The sequence below is a fragment of the Patagioenas fasciata genome, chromosome 1 (assembly GCF_037038585.1).
Source record: "Patagioenas fasciata isolate bPatFas1 chromosome 1, bPatFas1.hap1, whole genome shotgun sequence".
Taxonomy (NCBI): domain Eukaryota; kingdom Metazoa; phylum Chordata; class Aves; order Columbiformes; family Columbidae; genus Patagioenas; species Patagioenas fasciata.
Window position 1 is genome coordinate 169722413 of NC_092520.1, and position 21471 is coordinate 169743883.

Here is a 21471-nt window from a genome sequence, read left to right on the forward strand (position 1 = left end):
GAAGGAGAGTTATGTGTCCTGCAAGCATTATCTGAAGAAGCAAACACCCTCTCACCCTCCACTTAAAGTCTCTGCTTCTTCTGAAATAACAGTGAAAAGTCTGGACAACTCTTAAGTCCTCAACAGAAATTAAAAAAAAAAAAGCAAACATTTTCAAGTGCTCTTAATATTGCAATTAAACTCATGGTGGGTACTGCTTATCAGAAAACTGAAACCATCCCCTTCAGTGGACTGTGGAAGCAACCACATGAAACCGGGCACGATTCTCCCAGTCATGAGGACTGAGAGCAGGATTATGTTCTATAGTGGAAGCACTCAGGAGCTGATTTTCCTTATGATCCACAATAGAAGAATATCATTGGAATATCCTCTGGGAATTTATAGTCTTTCCTGGAGGGTTCTGACACTACTTATACTGCCTCTTACTTAAAAGAACGTCTTTCATCTTAGAAGTCTTCCATGACTGCAATATCAAAAAAAAAACCCAAAACCACAATGGAAGATCTGCAGGGTTTTGTTGTGCACTGAGATGAGTACCATGAATTCCTGCTGATGCTGAGAGATGTGGATACTCCTTGCAGATATATGTGGAAAAGATAATGTAACTATGAGGGAAACTGCAAAGCAAGAACCTCACAATTATTTTTTTTAAATATACATAAGAAAACCAGCTTAAAATTTACATTTTGGAAGTGTCCCAAGTTCCAAAAGATTTTCTCACCTCAACTATTTTTTCTGTGAACTGCAGCTGATGGAAAAATAAAGTTCTTCTCAGATCAAATAAACCTACAGAACTGACAAGAAGCAAATACCCAGTCTTCTGCGTATCCTACACTACTGGCGGGGGGGCAGGTCACTAAAGTTCAGACAGCTTTTTACAATTTGCTCTGATCCTTTCTATGGGACATCAGCATCTAAAAAAGGCAGAGCAAAGAGGATTAAGGAAGCTGTTGATGCTTTTAAAACTTTCTAATGCAAAATGGAGTGACTGAAGATTTACTTTCTAAATGTGACAGTGAAAAATCCCTGGAGATACAGTAAGTACTTGAGGCTTATCCATTTTTCTTTTATCAAAAGATTTGGTTGTGGTTTTATATTAAATCTCTAAATTCTGAATGATGAATCTAAGACCTGCAGCATACTGGTATAGTATCTGACTGCCTTTGGTGAAAAGCTAATTCTACAATTTTCAAAGAAAGAAAATTAATGTTGTAATTTTCTACAGTCTAAGCATATGTGCTACATAATCTAACTACTCAGTCTCTGTCTGTCATAAACAGAGGACTCTTCTTCCATACTGCAGACTAATCTCCCAGAAGGAAAAAATAATCATTATTTTATCTTCACAGTCTAATTCATGTCTATTAACGTTACTCGGAATACATTAGACAAATACTGTTCAGAAGACAGAAATAATAATATAAGGGAATGTTTGTGGTGTTCATTCACCAGAAATGCTATATGTAATATTTATTTTCAAAACACCTATGTGAAGTGAGGTCATGTTTCTGTAATTTTGCATATGAGAATAAATGCCCAGAGAGATAATCTTTCATACATTAAAAACCCAACTTCAATACATCTCAGCTGGATGTGCAAAAACAACACTGCTGAAAATGGAACTGAAGGTCCTCAGAAAAACTACCCCAGAAAGGACAGAACTAAAAGCCATAAATAAATAAATAGATAGATAGATAGATAGATAGATAAATAAATAAATAAAAGATCAACGGCAGAGGCACAAATAAAACTTATGTCTCCAAAGCAGCATTTCATTATTTATATTAAAAGACTAAACCTCCTTTTCCTACAGTCCTCATTACATGCCTTCCAAGATTCTTCCACAAGTGAGACAGGAATTCTACAGGTTTTAACTGCATATAATGAAACAGGCAGAAGTTATATGGAAAAAAATAGCATAGATTAAAGTTTTAAATTGGGAATAATTACATACCAGGACTGAAGAGGACAATTGCTTTCAAGTATGCATATTCATATCCGTCTAGGCAAAGCTTAACCATGCTGTTACAGAATTCTTGCAATTTGAAGATATGCTCCATTACTAGTTTTCCTCTGTCTGTTGGCAGCTTATCTAAGTCAACACACACATAAAATGTAAAAGCCCCAAATCAATCCACATCCAAAAAAAGGATTTTAAAAAATAAATATTTGTATTAGATTCAAACAGTGGTAAATCTGTGCCATCTATAAACTCATATACGAGGTCTGAATAACCTTGACACTAACAATTGGGGTCTATAACGATCTTTTTCTTTTTCTACATTGTATAATTAGGTCTCTTCCTGCCACTAAAACTTCCAATAATCAGAGGCAGATTAGAACTTGAAAGGATCAAGGAAGGGCAAGACTACTTATAAGTAACAAATACACTATTGCTGCCGATCTGTGCTCCAGACCTAAAAGGTGCCATGAGGGAGGTTGATGTACAGTTCCATGGGCTATTTTGTCAGTCAGAGACCAAGCCACTGCTGAAAAAGAAGGTGAACTATACACCCTTCCTCATTTGCATCTAGGTCATCCTCCTCCTCTGGTCTGCCCTGGTGAGGCCACATCTGGAGTACTGCCTCCAGTTCTGGGCTCCCCAGTTTAAGAAGGACAAGGAACCACTGGAAGGAGTCCAGTGGAGAGCTACAAAGATGATGAGGGATCTGGAGCATCTTTCTTATGAAGAGAGACTGAGAGAGATGGGTCTGTTCAGCCTGGAGAAGAGAAGGCTGAGAGGCAATCTCATCAATGTTTATAAATATCTCAAGGATGGGTGTCAAGAGGATGGGACCAGACTCCTTTCAGTGGTGCCCAATGACAGGATGAGGGGCAACAGGCACAGACTGGAACACAGGAGGTTCCATCTAATATGAGGATAATCTTGTTTACTTTGGGGGTGCCAGAGCTGTTCCCCTTGGGTCAGCAATGGCTTTATACCTTTTCTGGCTTTATACCCTTTTTTAGTTTATATCCTTGACACAGAGGAATATTCACAGGACACTTGTGTTCCTAACATTGATGCTACCTGAAATATTCCTAATTTGAGCGGACATATATATCAGCAGAACAACAGTATACTATTAGACTTTACATAGACACAAAATAAAAACAACCCTAGTAAATGCTAACCTATATTAGATAGATGGGTAATTTTTTAAAAAAATATTTTTAAATTTGGAGGTAAGTATTAACATAGCTGACTTTCGCAAAATCGCTAAAAAATTCCATTTTGTGAACTATTTTCTATTATTATTTTGTTTCACTATTAACCACAAAACTCTATAAACAGTACATTTTCATTAACGAGTGAACGGTAAGTAAAAAGCTTCCACGCAGTTCAAAACTTAAAAAAACATGAAGCAATTCCCCAAGTCTGGCAATGCACAGTATATACCTTACCTTGCTGTAAACTGCCGTGAAGGTGATTAACAAATGCAGTTAAGATAGTTGCCACATTCATAACTTGGGAACATTGTGCAAGACCAAGCGTAAAAAGTTCGTTCCAGCAGGCTTTTACTAATGATATGCTGTTATCCTGTCTATTAAAAAATACAATAACTTCAGTTAATAAAACCAGCCATTTGCATTCACGCAGTTTCTTTACATTTGAAGAACACTTCGTAAAACATTCATCTAATTTAACGTTGCAACCAGAACCAAAATGAAGCCCTGCCTCTACAATATTTTTATTTGCATGCTAGGTTTAAAATACCTGTTCTAAAATGACTTTCGTATAGAAGCAATTTTTGTTTTAATGACCTAAAAGGAGATAAGACTTCTATCACAAGAGCGTGGTGAAGTTACGGTAAATGTCAGCTGTCTGGGTGTATTCCCTCATGCTAGTTTTTTTAGGATTCACAGTAATTTTTTAATAACATTTACATGCATGGGCAAAAAAAAATTCATTGTTGCTGTATTGTGAACGCAGAACAGGCTCAAAGGTCCCTTTTAGAAATTTTTACTTGAAATCTGGCAGCTTGGTCTAATTTATTCATTAAAAATATATGTGAAATGGAACATGAGCAACCAAGTTCCTGAGCTTCCTGACTGCTATTTTTTGTATCCCTGTCATGTCTGTAATAAGGTTTGAAATACCGACTTCAAAGTATAAATAGAAGTAATGAGGATTTGTTTGCTGTAAGAATTAGTCCTTAAGTTTCATGGGTAGTCAGTATTTTTTTTCAAATGCTGAAGCTCAAAATTAGGTATATAAATCCATATTCAGGCACTTCCATATTAGTAACCTAATGCTCAGTATTGCCAAGCATCTCTAACTTGTAGAGCTTAATGAGCTCAGTACCTTAAAAAGGAAATCCTACCAGTGAGGAGTCAAATTCAGATACCATGTTTCAACAGTTTTAGCCAGTAAATATAAATAATGAAAATTTAAAAGAAGCACAAGACCTATCTAAGAAGAAAAGCATATTAAAGCTAGGGTTTCAACTACAAAAATAGAATGGAATGGATTTTTGCAAGAATGTTGATGTAATCTTCAAGAACATCTCTGAGGATTTACTGCAATACTGATCTGCCAAATGACAGGTTAATGTAGACTTGTCCTGTACTGGATTACACAGAGTTTACCTCAGGCAGTATTTTTTAGTATGAACCAGTTCTTGTTGTGGTAGACACGATACTGTACATGCGGGTTCTACACGTATTTGTGACAACCCCATTCATCTCCTCTCAAAGGGACGATGGTGAAGAACAGCGAAACTATGGTGTACTGGCTACTCAGCTGGTATAGGTAGATAAATGTACCATCTAGAGCATGTAATTTTAGGACCATATAAATACAGGAATAGTTACATCTATACATCTATCACATTTAACCCTTTGAAGGCAACCGCGAGGCTGATGTGACTTCACTGAAAATGAGTTTGACATCCCTGCTCTAGAGCAACTTCATAGCTCACCAAACTTGGACAAGAACCAGCTGATCAAACTTAATTAGCCTCAAAAAACTTCGAGGCTGTAACCAGCCCGATGAAGGTTTCAGTAGGAATCTCTCTTGCCTACTAAATCATGCCAAAGCCAACACATTGCCTGAGGAGGGAACCACCTGGGTACAATGATTTCTTTTCCCTACAAAACCACTGCTATGGCTTTGTTTTGGCTCATCGGCTCCTCTCTACTACTACTACCATGTATTTCTCTTCGTTTAAAAAGTGAAACGAGTCACCCTTCTAAAAGTCAAAATTATAGCACAAAATGTGCTCAGACTAAAACAGCTGCATTCATTTCAAATAAATCTCTACTTGAAAAAAAGTTAGTATTTTAAGCTCTTCAAAAGGAAACCTGTATATTTATGTTAAATGGTCTTTAAATATACTGTTGTCCATGATGCTAGCTCAGGTGAATATTAACATTATTAAGACAGACTACTCCTCCCTTTGTTATTCAAACAGAAAAATATTGTGGGAAGTAACACATTTAAAAAATATGCGGATTATCTGTAAGCATTTCTTGTTATATCTTTTCAGAGAGACAGGTATTCTGTACAATATTTTATTTTTAAAAAGCAATTCCCATTTGTTCTTATAACACTAATTTGCAATGTCTCTCTGTTACAAAAACCTTTGAAAAATGTGTAATGATATACTGTACTATGTTAATTTGCTATCTATTTTGAAATTCTGCGGGGCAACAATTTCTACTAAAATAAAACATCATATTTACCTGAGTTTTTTACCCTTGAAATTGCTTAACTTCATAGAATTTTAATTTTTCCTTCTCAAAACCCACAGGCTTCAATTACACACAATATAGTATCTTCCCTTAAACAATATAGAATAATTTCACTTAAACATCTGAGTAAACATGAATGGTAATCACAGATCATCCTGCTTTTGATAGCCTTCCTGGAAAAGCGGAAAATCGCTCACTTTGAAGAGGAATTCTCTTTGCTGCCACAGTCATATGCTGTTTTGATACTGAATTAAAGAAAAACACTGTAGATGAGAACAGACAAACATGATTTGTACTCCACTTGTGTCAGAACTCATACAGTATCTTTATTTGTTTGATGTTGTCTTCAAAACCTTCCTTTTGAAAAGAACAGAAATAACTTTTTCCCATGCGCTTTTGAGATGTTTTCTCATGATAGTTGGCAAGGTACTACTACATTTAGATTAAGAATTTTAAGTGATACACTGAATTCTGCTGGAAAAGCAGGATGTTACACAAACTGGAAAAAGAATAGCAAGAATTACTTTCTGGTTACAGCAAACCTTTCTTTTCCGATAATCCCCTGAAATTAAACAACTTCATCCTGAATGCTTGCTGAATCTAGCTAACCATTTTCTTCTCACAGGTTACCAAAGGCAACATTATTACGACTAACTGATCTATAAAGATAACAATATTTGGGGATCCAGAGAGGAGCTTCTTTATGGTGACTGCCTGACAAGCATCTCAGTTTGGGATGTAGCTATTAAAAAATGATAGGAAATCCCATCTACTAAAAATTGAGTAGCGGTGTGCAGGCATTTGATTGTTACATATCTTACTCCTTTTTCCTTCAAAACGCAACCAAAGTACCTCAGTTGGACTGAAGTTGGGAGCAGTTTTGATTCAGAAAATTTACCTTCATGATGATCCACAAAAAATGGTGTAAGTAGATTTATATTTTAAATGTCCCTGAATAAGACAGTGAAAATAAAAAGTTAAAAAGTGTGTTTTCACAACAGAAGTGAACAGGTAATTGAAAACTTACCCTAACGCTTGAAAAGATGGAATGGAACGTGCCCAGTGCATGGACAAGAAAAGCAACCTGGAGGCAGACTCGCAGATATAGTGAACGTTCAGATATTCAGGCATAGGAGAAGGCATGGTGAGCTGGAAAAAAAAAAAAGAAAGAAAAAAGAAAAAAGTGCAAGTCAGTTATTTTACTTTCTTCATTAAAAAACATGGTAAGAAAAAAATCAGTCTTAGAGTTCCTTTGAAGTGAGAAAGTAAAATTGGTTTTTAAATAAACACGAGATTATCCTGAAATGAAACTGAAAGACTGCCTTTTTCTTTATTAGTCACACTGTTATACCCTATAGTAACTACAAAGCAATAAAAAAGGCAAAAATTCTGAATCTTTACCTTAGATAGATATTCATGTGTGGGACACCTGGAGATGGAAAATCCCAAATAACACTCAACTTTTGAGACACATTCAAAGAATAAAAGTTTTAGAAGAATGATTGTAATTAGAATGAGGTTGCTTACATTTCTATCTAGTTAAATATATAAAAAATACAAACGCAGAGGCATCATTACTTTCTAAAGCTTCTCCCAGAGGAGTAGAGTAAGTGGCCTGAAAAATTAGAGGAGTTACCACAATTCCTGGGGAGTTTGTGTGTGGATGGGAATTCTATTTCACAAAACATCTTTTTTTGGTACTTTTAATTAATATTTTACAAAAAAATGCATTAAAAAAATCTTCTGATGTATAAAATAACTAATATCCAGCTGCTCCCAAGTGCTAAAACTATAATCAATATGTATCAGAAAGGACTAGCTCTACTTTTCTCAGTGTGCATTGAGTAAAATCAGTGGCGTTACTGGCATATGTGAAGGAAGTGGGATTTGACCCCATACTACTAATTATAGTGTTGTAGTTTTATCTTCAGAAATGAATACTTCATAATATAATGGTTTGGCTAACACAATTTAAAAAAAATGCTGACATTTGCATTAGTCATATGTTTATTTGAGCAATCAAAACGTGCTGATGAGAGGGGCAAAGTTTAATAAAATGCCTGGTATTGAAGAAGTTTTCAGATGAGCAAGCTTTTTGATTTGTCCAAGAATAATAAGATGAAAAAAAATGGATAGAAAAACTTCTGCAGGCATATAAAATGAAAAATAAAGCCAGTAAATACACAGCTCATGAAAAAAGAAACCGTATTTTCCCTTAATGATTAAAGTCAATTAATACCAGACTCAAATAAGGTATATACACAAAGACGAAACCGATAAATACACTTCAGTCTCAAAATCCAGCTGTGGATTGCACGAGATCCACCTGTGAACAAGTGAGAATGTGGATGCTGACCCTCTGCTTTGTGTGACTCTTGTCTATCTAACATGGATTACCCAGTATTTTTAAGGTAAGAAGCTATAAAATAAACAGTGCAGCTAAATTGCCGAATAGAGCTGTACGTTCCTAAAAAAACAGTTAACCTGTGAACAAAAACAGTGCATTTATCAGAAATGAATGCCAATACCTAAGCAAATAGTTACTCTTTAAGAAACTCAAAATAAGATTTAATCAGATCATTATTTTACATTACGTTAAAATGGTTATAGTCAACATTAAAAAGGTATTAAGTACCCGGAATGCTACATGTGCATCACTGAGTAGTGGTCCCTCTATTTCAACAATGTTCATGCTTGTTTCTCCACCGATGAGCTGTACGCCAGCTTCAATACTGTCAGAGTTCTGGCACGCTGCGCTCTCTCCTGGATTTAATGCTTTTGCAAGTGTGTCAAATGCCCTGTAAGATCACAACAACAACAAAAAAATAAAAACAAACAAGAAAATTAAGAGACCGTTTCAATTTAGGAGGACCCTGCACATCTGAAATCTGTATTTTAGATGTCTGTTTCAAAGAACCAGATTTGGAAAACAGAAGTCAGGAGTATGCTTTTCCTGCCACTCCACCAAACAGAATCCCTGAAAACCCCAACTTGCAGTGGCTCTGACACAAAAATTAGCAGCAGATTCTCACTAGTTGCCAACAAATTCACAGTTTTGACATCTTGATTGTGCTGCTGAATCACAGTTTGCTTTTCAAGATCTCGTTAGTGATGTTTACTGAGGGTGCTGCCATGAGCATTTTGAGAACAGGATCATCACAATCCTGTTTAAGCAACTTAATGCACATGTAAATTTTACAGGCTTTTGCTGCTATGAAGCACAAATTGAACAAGTTCTTTTCCCCTCTCCTCTCCTCTCCTCTCCTCTCCTCTCCTCTCCTCTCCTCTCCTCTCCTCTCCTCTCCTCTCCTCTCCTCTCCTCTCCTCTCCTCTCCTCTCCTCTCCTCTCCTCTGAGTTGTGTTTAGGTTATTCAGCTTAATTTGAAGACTTTTCTGAAATATGTAAAAGAAAGCACTCTCATGGTTTTAGTACCATCCTTAGTATCCTTTGATGTGGGGCAGTGACTGTTGTGAAGACCAAGTCACACACACAAATGTTACAGGGGAGATGCCAGGAAGAGCACAGATCTATTATTAGATCTATTATTATTTTGCCACTTGATAACAGATCCAGTGTTCTTCTGTTCATGAATACACCTGAGAACCAAAACTGATATATCTTCAATCAAAAATATACAGATTTGATTGCTGCCTACAGATAGATAACATATTGTGAGAGCAGTAGCCTTTGTATACAGTCGTGTGAAAAACTTATACACAAAGACCTGAAAACTTTACAAAAGCTGATTAACAGCCTGTATGTAGAACTGATTCTCAATTTATACAGACACGTTTATTACCACAGAATCTAAAATCACTGATTTAATGCCAAAGTCTGGAGTGGAATTTTGCCACCTTCTCTTCCCCCACACTCTCTAGCTATCTAAATCCATTAACATGCTAAAAAAAATCTAGATGATTACTATGTTTGACATAACCACGTACAACCAAACGAAACACCACAATAAAAGAGCTGCTGACACTGAATCAGGCTTCAGGTGGTAAATAAACTAGTTTTTAGTCCTACATTAGCCTGCATACCTTGATGTATCTACACAAGGTTGACTGGGACATGCACAAGTGGACTAAACAGAGGTGAATGAACTACACAAATATACCTGGGACCTTTTCTGTCGTGGTATATGGAAAGTGGGTGTAAAGGGAATGCATTCATGGGTAAGCTCTAGAAAGTGTATTATTGGACTCCTGCTTGGAGATGTGAGTTTCACGCCCTGCATGGCTCACTCTTGGCAGCCTTAGGGAGAACATGCAAACCCAGCAGCTCGGTGGTAGATGCTTCTTAGAAAAATACCATCTCTGCAGGGCTCTTCATGTAGCAGGGACAGAAATGTAAGAGAGGAACAAGATGTCTCCTTTCCCCAAGAGGTAAATGTCACCTGCACCTGCCACATTCCTGTGTTTAGTCTAGCACAGGCTGGAGAGTCCTTTTTAAATAGGGTGGGCAGGTACACTGGTTAACTGTGTCTGCCCATTGGACTTTGTTCCCAACTTATTCTGGAATGTTTGTTTTCAAAGAAATCTTCTCCTTCGGATCTCATAAACTGGCAGTAGTAAGACAGCAGATGTCAATAGACATGTTGCATCCTCACAGCTCAGCACTCTGAGTCCTTTCCAAACATGAAGCCCCAACATGAACATTGATTGTGAGGTAAAACACCAAGGAAAACAGGATCTAGAAAAAAGCTTGTCTAGAAGCTACGAAAACTTGGCCCATAAAGTGAGAAAAAAAGATATAATCAACATTAAAACATTAATATCCTTTGCTAGAAACAACTTTGGTTCTCTTTTTGTCAGGCCCAGTCACTAACAGATACATAGGACTGCTGATAAACTAAAAAATGAACATAGATACTGAAGTAATTAGAGAACAAGGCATATAACATCACAATAGAAAAGCAGTGGAATGCTAGCAGCAACATTGCACGCTACGTTTGTGTCAGCAAAAATGAAAGTGTAACTAGGGTAGCTGCAAGCAATGGAATATAATAAAATATATGAAAAACATGGATGGATAAAACGTGCTTCCTGAAATCCCTTAAACTCCTTTTTCTCAGTAAAAATCTGAGTCTGTTCCATCAAGCTGGCATAAGGCCTGGCAAGGAAATCAAAGATTTAAATTAAAATTTTAGTTTCTGCTTGCGTAACAACTTCCCCTTCACATGAATATTTAACTTGAACCCCCTCACTGGAAATCCATCAGGTAAACTCATAGACAAGAGTACGTGTTCAGCTGAGTCAGGGCTCTTTCCAGCTCCTTGGCTGAAAGAACGTGGTGCCTCATCATAGTCACATTTTGAAAACTGAACAGAAACAGTGAAGTTGGCAAAAGCAAGTATCTGAAAGTGCCAGGAAATAAAGAAATGGAAAATGATCGTGAAACCTTATTACTACATCTTTTTGAACAGCTGTAGTATTAAAGGAAGTTTATCAGCACAATACAACAATACTGTTTACACAGCATGTTCTTACATTCTCTACCTAGGAGGACAGAGCAAAGGTCCGAATCAGCACCTAAATAAGGAAAGGAACTGAAGAAAGGAACTGAACAAATGCATCCTGCTTGCAATTAAGCCAAGCAGTAGAGTCTATAGGGGCAATCGTGTATTTCAGTAAGTACAAACTACCTCACTATAACCCAGTCTTTTTTTGCTTTCTGGATTTATTCCACATACACATTTTCAGAACAGCATGCACAATGTAGGTGGTATGTAAAGGAATACTGCTGGGACAGCTGTCAGAAACCTGCATGAGATGACAATCAAGAAGAACACGATTGCGGTAGATGTCATAACAGTACGTACTACACAGAATATCTTACACATGCGCTCATCAAAATGGCTCAGTTAAAACCAGTGCAAAACACAAGCTTGTAAGATATTAATTGTATGTATTTGTAGTGATGGTGAGAATTCTGTGAGCTGTCCTGTGCAGGAACAAAATGCTTTTTAAGCTTTTAAGGCGATTAATAGCTACAGGCATTAAACTACTTATACAGATGAGACCTCTAAGAACCAGTTTTCCAGGATGATACGAAGTACTAAGACTACACCAGGTGTTCCAAAAAGACAGACCCAATTTCAGAGCAAAGTGATTTCACGTTGGGTCCGTATTTTTGAAACACTCTGTACTACAAGATCTAACACACATTATTAAGACCAACCAAAAGGTAAGAAAATCAGCTGCAAGATTTACATTGAAATTGATTTCAAGTACAAGCAACTGGAAGTATTTATTTCTCATAGGGAACTTCCCCATGGTTTCACTTGGACAAATCTTACAGGACTTATCTACTACTATGGCTCAAGTTGCACCAGAGAAGGTTCAGATTGGATATTACGAAAAATTTCTTCACGGAAAGGGTTGTCAGGCACTGGAACAGGCTGCCCAGGGAAGTGGTGGAGTCACCATCCCTGGAGGTGTTTAAAAGATGCGCAGATGAGGTTCTTAGGGACACGGTTTAGTGTCAGAGTTGGATTAGGGTTGAACTTGATGATCTTGCATGTCTCTTCCAACCAAAATTATTCTATGGTTCTATGAGCTCAGGCTCCTATTACTCCTCTTTTTAATGCAGACAAATTACCTACACTGTAAGGATTTAATTAATGGTCTGAATTGACAGAGACCTCAAAAAGAATAATCTTTTCAAGTGTAACATGCCTTACCTTGTAACATCACTGCCAGCTTGCTCTTCTTGCTGGAGTTCAGATAATGATGCATCTCCATTGCTTAAACTTTCAATCATAGACAGCTCTGTACTGCTTTGTGACATGTCTTTGCATTTACTGAGGTTTGCTAGTGAAGTCACCACGTTTGCCAGCGTACTTAAATCTCCCTGACATGCTTCAACCTAAGGGAAAAATATAGCTTTTATTTCTCTCATATTGGCAGCAGTTAACTTGCAATAGAAGAATCTAATTTTTACATAAATGAAGAATTGAGTGTGTGAATAGACCCGTACGAAAATTATTGCTTTCAGTAAATGGGCAATCATAATGCAACCATTAGAGACTGCACTGCTTCTAAAATATGAAATATTTAGACATTTACAAGTAATAGTTATCTGTTTCTTTCAGAAAGAACACTACGGATGGTAAGCAAGTGCAGAAAGAGAATTTATCATCTCCACTCACTAGTCAAACAGTTACTGGGACTATGAGACTGCACTCAATGATATTTTTAGCATCTTCCTTCCCTTCTTGTGTAAATGAGTCACAAACAATAGGGTAGGAGAATGTCTGAAAAGAAGGAATGGCTAAAACATCACCTTTAAGCAAGCAAAAAAAAAACCCAACTGCTGCAGCCTTTTTGGGTTTTATGTCTTTATTTAACTGCAGGGGAACAACACGATTCAGCAGTGACCAGCAACTCAGAGATGCAGTAACTTGCGTTTTCCACCCTGCCCCATAAAAAAAAGAAATAAAGCGCATGATTACAGACAAGTATGCTACTACTGCTAACAGCAGCATGCTACGTGTCATTTAGCTTGTGTTGTCATACTCTACAGAGAGAGCCAGAAACGTGAAATTGAATAAACAACTTTTGATGGGCCCTTTGCCAACGGAGCAAGTGAGGCAAAAATGCATGAAAACTGTATGAGGTAATTTAATATCAGCTAGAAAAACAGAAAAGCTTCCTACTGTGCATGTGTAGGGAGGTTATCACATGGCTTGGGTGGATCAATAAATATAACAAAATGGAAACAAAGGAAAAAACAGCTCAGAAATAAGACTGTTGCTGAGATAGCTCCTCTTAGCTTTGCAAAAAAAAAAAATAGTGATTCAGGGGTAAAAAACTAACAGTATTTATAAAATGCACTGTGATAACGTCACGTGAGGTTTTGCAAACACCTCACTCTGTTGGTAAAAAAGAAATACCAAAGTGTCAGCATCGCCCAACACAAAGAAAAATAAGGCAGCCCTCAAAGCTCCCTGAAAAAGGGGAGGAAGGCATTTGCTTTTTAGAGTTTTTAGCTTTTTTACTATGCAAGGCTAAAAGCATTCTTGTGAAGAGAAGGCATTTGCAACACTGTGTAATAATGTAAAGGAGTGTTTTAAAAATGAATTTAAGAAAACAGAGGTACAACAAAACAGAACAACTTTCCCTCCGTACATACACAATCACAGCATTAACTCCACTTAACATACTGGTCACATCATCATATACCTTATCTGGAGTCATCAGCACAGTGGGTTCACTTTTTATTGCAGACTGATGAATGTTAACAAACATTCCCGATTCCAGCAGACCTGTTGATCTGACACAAAACAGCACATATTTTAATTTTGAGGTGCTTTCAGGAAACAGAGAGCTGCTTTTAAGAATAATTATGTACCTTGCTGTTTCATTGTCTGTTACAAAAGTTGGAGTTGCAGCTAAGGGACTACGAAGATCTTTCCGAATGTAGATCTTCTCTGTAGAAGCTGCACAGTTTGAAGATTTTTCTCTTGATACTTCGATAGGTTTCCTCTCACACTGCACAGCTAACAAAACAATACACGACTATTAGGTCACATCCCAAATTACACATCAAAAAATATGTGGTTTTTTTCTTTATTTAATCTGCAATTTTAATAATGATTCTGAATATTTGCAGAAGCGATAAATAAAAAAACCCCATAAACAATAAGCTAACAACTTTGGTAAAAAACAACACACTGACTTGATTTGTTCTTAATGAAATGATGCAGTAGTCAAAGTCTGAGGCCAAACATCTAGACAACGAATAGCTTTTCAAGTTATAATTAAGGGAGAAATCCCTCTACACTTTATTTCTAATTTGGATCTTTACCTGGAAGCTTACAGCTTCTCCCTCCCAAATTCACTAGCTCACGCTCTCAGTTCATACCTAAAGGACTCATGGTACCTTTTCCACGGACTGTGGGTCTGGGTTGAACCCACCCAACTTTATGCACATAAAGAAGCTTCCCAAGTTAGAAGCTTAGATACAGGGGGAAGGTAACATTCACAAAGTTCAGTTCAGACCATTTAAGATCTGAGCAATGCTCCAAATCACTGACTTGTAGAGAACAAGAAGATTTTAAATTTGAACAGCTTAGTGGAATTAGGTGGAATGAATCTGGGTTTTAGCTTACAGATACATCACCTTGCTTTGGATGGATCACAGAACATTAAAACAAAATTTACAGCATTATACCCTACAGGGAACTCTTCAGTTCTACAGAATAAAGCCAAGAGAAATCAGTTTACAGTTTGATTTTACAAGTTTAAAAGGAAAATGTAATTTCTGGAAAAAATAACATAACAATAACACGACATTCTTACTGTTAAACTTAATAAAAGGTATTTACAAAGTACAAATCTTTAAAAAATATCCAGTCATTTCTTCTTCCAGTATTTTAAAATGGTGCAAGTCATTTTATAGATTGGAATAAGATACTGGAAGAGATTCACAAAACAGGCCCCTATGTAATTTAAAATATGCATCAATTCACCAGCCTGACAAGCACTGGCTGCTGGCCAGCAGAGCCTCTTTAATGTTGTACTGCACATAGAAATTGTTTCAGCCTATAAAGAGAATACTGAATATTCACTATTTTAAAATAAAAAGACAAACAGAAAAAAAACTTTTTTTTTTTTTCTTCAATTATGCAGTTTTGGAAAATGTGTACCTGAAGAAAAAAACGGAAAAAGGTTTCAAGTTAGTAGCAGACTATGAGGTTATTCAGATTTTCACATTGGTAAGAATCATAAAACCAACCATCATAATATCACCAAGGATTGACAATGCCATTACAACTAGCTCGTAATTCACAAAGGGTGTGAGATGGAGGCAGAAGTCTTTTTCTTCCTTTGCTAACTCTATGCTAGCTAAGTTGGAGCTTGGGAGTTTGCTGAAAAAGGGCCAAGATTTCTTCAAGGGACCAGTAACCCCACTGAGGGAGACACAGTGCAAGAGGGTGCTGAGTTTTCTTTCCTCTCCCCTCTCCACCGAGTTTTCTTTCCTCTCTTCTGATCAGTCCTTTTCTTGCCTTCTGAACTCCCGCTCCAGCGATTTTGTTCATTTTGAAAAGCCTTTTGTATAGGGGCAAAGTACTGCCAGCTGAACTGGAGGGTAAAGATCCCCTTTCACCTCCCGCCTCAGCTTCTCCTCCCTTTCTGAATTAGTTTCCTCTGTGCTGGGAAAGTATTACTGGCTACTGCTGACAGAAGCAAGGCTGTAAGGAGGCGAATGTCCACAGGGGTTCAAGAGGGTCAGCAAAACAGAGCTCCACGGCAGAGAGCAGCGCACAAGGCTAATATTGTGTGTACAGCAACAGCCTGGCAGTATTTGGGCCGAATAATTCAGGCGTTGCTTGATTTTTAAGTATTTAGTATTCTGACCCTGCTGTGGTATTGCAATATCACTACATCCAATGTTGGGAAACCACAGAATTACAGAATGTTAGGGATTGGAAGGGACCTTGAAAGATCATCTAGTCCAATCGCCCTGCCGGAGCAGGAATCTGTAAATGAACTTGAAATCTGCAGGAATTGTAAGAACTGAACTTTAGATCACTGTGGATCTCTGACTTGTGAATAATTGCAGAGCTTTGCCACGAGTGATCAGCAATTGACAGTAATCTCAGTTATGGAAAAGTGACAAGAATGTAGAAGGATTCAAAACACTCAGTAGCTTCATTTACACATAGAAAAATTGACTGTATATATAAAAAACAAACATGGATGCATGCTGGACATTTGTCACCTAGGAATAACAATTCACTTTTACCACATGCAATGTGTTTATTAAAAATGTCAAGCAATATGTATGCTTGAAAACATTTCAGAGTTCTGATACACCAAACCTGTACAATTCTTTAAAGGAAAAAGATGCAATGATTTAAAAATATAAAATCAAAATAACGATTTTTATTAATACAAAGCATATCTTTCATAGCACAAACTTTAACATAACTGCCAGCTAAAATAATTTACACTTATTTGGACTTACAATCTTGTTTCATCCCAAACGCGATGCATCTCTGCAGCCTACAGTACTGACATCGATTCCGGTGGTGTTTGTTAATGACACAGTCTTTCGTTCCTCGGCATGAATAAACTAAATTCTTCCGTATACTCCTTTTAAAGAATCCTTTGCATCCCTCACAAGTTACTGCTCCATAGTGACGCCCTAGTTACAGAAAAACATAAATCACAATGTTAATTTTACATTGCAGTTTGTTTTTAGAGGTTATATTCATTGAAAACAAAATATTTGTTATTTTATCCAGTAAAAATAATACTTTCCCCCCCTATAAGTTACAGATCTTAAAATATATGGTGGCTTTGACATTTCTAATTTAAAGCACTGAAACAGGACAAACTTTACAAACAGGTAACTAATAATATAGTTGCTTATTAAATTCCTGCTGTTGACAGCAGTGTTAAAAAAAGCTAAGAAAACAGGTTAGCAAGAACACACAAGAAACTCTCCTGATTAATACATTATTTAGCAATTAAAAAAAATGTTTCTATAGTCAAATTCATTACAAATGCAAATATCGAAACTGTATGCAGTAAATCCAATGGAACCATGGAAAGTGCAAACATGGCATTTGACAGCAGCAGGTAAGCACCTCAGAGCTCTTGATTCACCTCTCGGTTTCCTATAAGTTCTTTCAGTAAAAGAAGTAATCTAAAATAGTTACATAATTTAAAAACAAATCAGTTCTTCTGTGAATTTTCTAAAAAATAATACTAACATAAAAATTTCTAGGGTATACTACAGAAAAAAGTCAAGTTAAGAAATTACTTTTATAGAAGCACACTGTTTTCTTTCTGCTGTAACAAAAAAGACAAATATTACTCAAAAGTACTGGGTTAGATAAGGAATGCTTGGCAATTCCAACAATTTTAATTCTATGATTCTAAAGAAAAAAACCACAATTCTAAAACTGAAGATCACTGACAAACACTCAAAATACATACTGCAGAGGCACCGAAGCCGCTCTCTGAACTAAGTAGGCCATATTACAGAAATAAATCTGAACTATAAACTAATTTAAGGGAAACATATTTTTAGGTTCTTTCCTCACTCCTCAAAACCTTTTTTTTTTTAGATACATCAATCTCGTCTGCCTGAAGCTTCTAGAGATTCAGATATGTTTTCTAGACTCCTTTATCACAACCATATTATGACGCTATTAAAAAGGGAAATTTCTAGACCATCATATATATTAAAAGAATATCACTAAGTGAAACGTTTTAACAGCAGCTGGACTGTGAACACTTCATTTCCATCCTGCAAAGAGCCTGAGCTGCTTCATTGCCCGCTCTCTGATGCAGGTTCTTGGGCTCCAGCTTGGAAGGGCCTGCATGACACTGCTTGTCACAGGGGAGGTTCCCCAGAACCTGTGGCTGCTCAGGGAAACATGGAAATCTCCCCAAATTCACTGTTAGTGCTCGACTTCCCTAGGTCAGGAAAGGAGAAACAGCTCCTGGGACCTTCGGCCTCTCAAGGAATATTCCAGGCCTCCATGAAGGTGCCAAAGGAGTCTTGCCGTTCAGTGCAGGCCAACAAGGTCTCTGCCTTATGCTTGGCAGAAATTTCCTTTGAGACAGGTGAAATGTGACGTGGATTTAGAGCTCTAGGAACTATAAATTTTTCTGCTAAACTTTGCTGTGGTAGAGAATTTTAAATTGGTTTTGTTTTCCAAGCAGTTTGCTCCACATCCTACTACTTTTCATGATGATTTCCTTACATTTAACTACTTCTTTCCTCTGGCCTCCGATTTTTATACATTTTATTCCTATCACTTCCCTAAAGCATTTAACTGCAGCTGTCATATTTTGATATTACTGAAGGTTCATCACACAGACTTTACCGGCAAACCATAAGAATTTTCTGCTGGAGCAACCAGCAAGTGATAGGACAAGAGGAAATGGCCTCAAGTTGTACCAGGGGAGGTTTAGGTTGGATATTAGGAAAAAATCTGCATGGAAAGGGTGGTCAGGCATTGGAACAGGCTGCCCAGGGAAGTGGTGGAGTCACCATCCCTGGAAGTGTTTAAAAGGCATTTAGATGAGGTTCTTAGGGACATGGTTTAGTGCCAGAGTTAGATTATGATTGGACTCAATGATCCTGAGGGTCTCTTCCAACTGAAATGATTCTATGATCTCCCTACAAAGTCTAATTTTAGCTAAGAGCAAAGTTAAACATCTCATCTCTCTTACACCCCATTATCTTCTCTAACAAAGAAAGTGCAAAGACAAAGGAGCTTTTAGCTAAACCATGTTGAGGAACAGTCTTTCTAATTCTCTCTAAAACAAAAAGACAAGACACTCTCTCAGTAATTCCACCACTGACCGATCTGGAAAACCTGATGGCAGATTTACATGCAAAGGTAATGCGGGATACAGAGTTCTCCAGCACAACGTTCCCACTATAATTCCTTCCAGTCTCTTAATATCATTAAACAAAATTTAGTGCATGAAACATTTTTCTTCCTGTTGCAATCTACTCTGGTGGCAATATAAGAATATACCATTCTGAAGCTTATTTTTTACTGGAATTATAATGCACTTTAACAGTTTTAATAATGGTTCTTCAAATAACTAACTGTCCTGCATAAATCTCACGCCAGCATTGTTTTCATATCCTTGCAAAGTCTTCCTTACCTACCAGTTTCATATTTAAAATAATGAACAGGTTTCTCATATATTTTAAGAGAACTGTCAATAATTAAGTTCACTACATAATATTATTTTAAGGAAGAAAAAGCTCTCAATGGTGTCACTTAAGTAATTTTATCAGCCAAATTTCTATAACAGGAAATAAAATGTATAAGACTGAGAAAAAAAGGCAAATATTATCTGATAGAAAACACTGAAATGGTATTGCATTCTATTCTATTGGGTTTGCATAGCAAGGTTTTGGTAGTGGGGGGATCTACAGCAGTGGCTTCTGTGAGAAGCTGTTAGAAGTTTCTTCTCTGTCTGACAGACCCAATGCCAGCCGGCTCCAAGATGGACACACTGCTGGCCAAGCCCAAGCCCACCAGCTACAGTGGTAGTGCCTCTGGGATAACACAGAACATGGAAAAAACTGCGCAGCTCCAGCAGCAGTCAGGAGAGAGAGGAGAATATGGAAGAGAAGAATTCTGCAGACACCAAAGTCAGTGCAGAAGGAGGGGGAGAAGGTGCTCCAGGTGTCGGACCAGAGATTCCCCTGCAGCCCGTGGTGCAGACCACGGTGAGGCTGGCTGTCCCCCTGAAGCCCATGGAGGTCCATGGTGGAGCAGATCCACCTGCAGCTCCTGGAGGATCCCACGTCAGAGCAGGTGGGTGCCTGAAGGAGGTTGTGACCCCATGGGCAGCCGGCACTGGAGCGGGCTGCTGGCAGGACTTGTGGTCCCTTGGAGAGAAGAGCCCACACTGGAGCAGGTTTGCTGGCAGGCCTTGTGACCCCCCACACTGGAGTACAGTCTGTTCCTGAAGGACTGCATCCCATGGAAAGGACTCATGGCGGGAGCTGTTTGTGAAGAACTGCAGCCTATGGGAGGGACTCACTTTGGAGAAGTTCGTGGAGAACCGTCTCCGGTAGGAGGGACCCCACACTGGAGCGGAGGAGAAGTGTGAGGAGTCCTCCCACTGAGGAGGAAGGAATGGCAGAGACAAGGAGGAAGAGAGTGACACAGCGGCTTTGGTGGGCACCTGGTGTCCAGCCATGGCCAACCCACCACTTCTATTCTTCCTATCCTATCCTATCCTATCCTATCCTATCCTATCCTATCCTATCCTATCCTATCCTATCCTATCCTATCCTATCCTATCCTGTAAACCAACAATAAGTCACAGCCATGGACACTAGAGTAACCTTTCATGTAATTCTCCACTGAGAGAGCAGTGCATCCTTTCTGTTCGTGGATGCACATATAGAGATGTATATGCATGCAAACTGATATGTAGCTTCAGAAGAATTTTAAACTGCTTTTATAAAGTTGCACCACCTTAGGAAAAAAAAAAAAAAAAGGAAAGAAAGAAAAAAGTAAATACCTGATGCCTTGTCGCCACATACAACACACAGATCAAACACTTTATTTAGGTTCTGCTCATTGGGAGAGTTGTCTGTTAAAATCTGGAAAAAAGGTGTGACACAATTTCAATTTTGTTTTTCTTACCATCAAGAAAGATAAAAACAAATCTCCTGCTCATGTTTTTTCTCTAAGACAGGGGACCCAATCTACAAACTATGAGGTTTTCTTGACTGCATTTAACAGCCTTCATAAACACAAAGGAGCTACCTGCCATGCCACTATGCTCCTTTCCAGGATGGAACAAAAGTTTACTGTTAATACTTCTGAAAAGATTTCACCATTTATTTAAATACTGCCTCTGCAGAATGGACTGACATTTTGAAAAACATTCAGCATCTGCATACTCTTATCTTACCTTTTGTTCAATTTCGTATTTATATTCTAATGACTTGTTCATAGTACAAAGGAAAGAGAGGCATTAAGCAGAACAAACATCCCTTGTAAAGGTTACTATATCTACAGTCAGATTTACTAATCCATTTTTTAATAATACACACAAATGGTGGACAACAGAAAATGTACTCTGACCAGTGCTATTAATTGCTATATAGTTTAGCTTTCAGTAACAATTTGACATCAGTACAATATTCTCATCTTGTCTCATTCATTTCTCTCTGGTACCTGTAAAGCAACATTAAGCAACATTAGAATTCCTGAACTACAGAGCAGCTACTGGAGTCTTACACTTGTTCTATAAAACCTCTCTCCTACTGCAACATAA

General features: G+C 37.6%; 1 protein-coding gene across 14 annotated transcripts in view; it reads right to left on the reverse strand.

Moving 5' to 3' along the window:
• The window catches only part of NR2C1 (nuclear receptor subfamily 2 group C member 1), a 59057-nt gene that overhangs the window by 8366 nt on the left and 29220 nt on the right, over positions 1-21471 (reverse strand). For 11 of the 14 annotated variants that reach the window (XM_065837384.2, XM_065837369.2, XM_065837353.2 and 8 more), the window contains 9 exons: positions 20710-20791; positions 16667-16846; positions 14048-14195; positions 13879-13969; positions 12378-12562; positions 8330-8492; positions 6722-6843; positions 3406-3545; positions 1955-2092 (listed from right to left, as the gene is read on the reverse strand). In XM_065837384.2, the coding sequence (XP_065693456.1) occupies positions 1955-2092; positions 3406-3545; positions 6722-6843; positions 8330-8492; positions 12378-12562; positions 13879-13969; positions 14048-14195; positions 16667-16846; positions 20710-20791 (1249 nt within the window). The remainder of the gene's footprint in view (positions 1-1954; positions 2093-3405; positions 3546-6721; positions 6844-8329; positions 8493-12377; positions 12563-13878; positions 13970-14047; positions 14196-16666; positions 16847-20709; positions 20792-21471) is intronic. The other 3 variants (XR_011736002.1, XM_071800111.1, XM_071800172.1) reach the window with 1 other exon arrangement.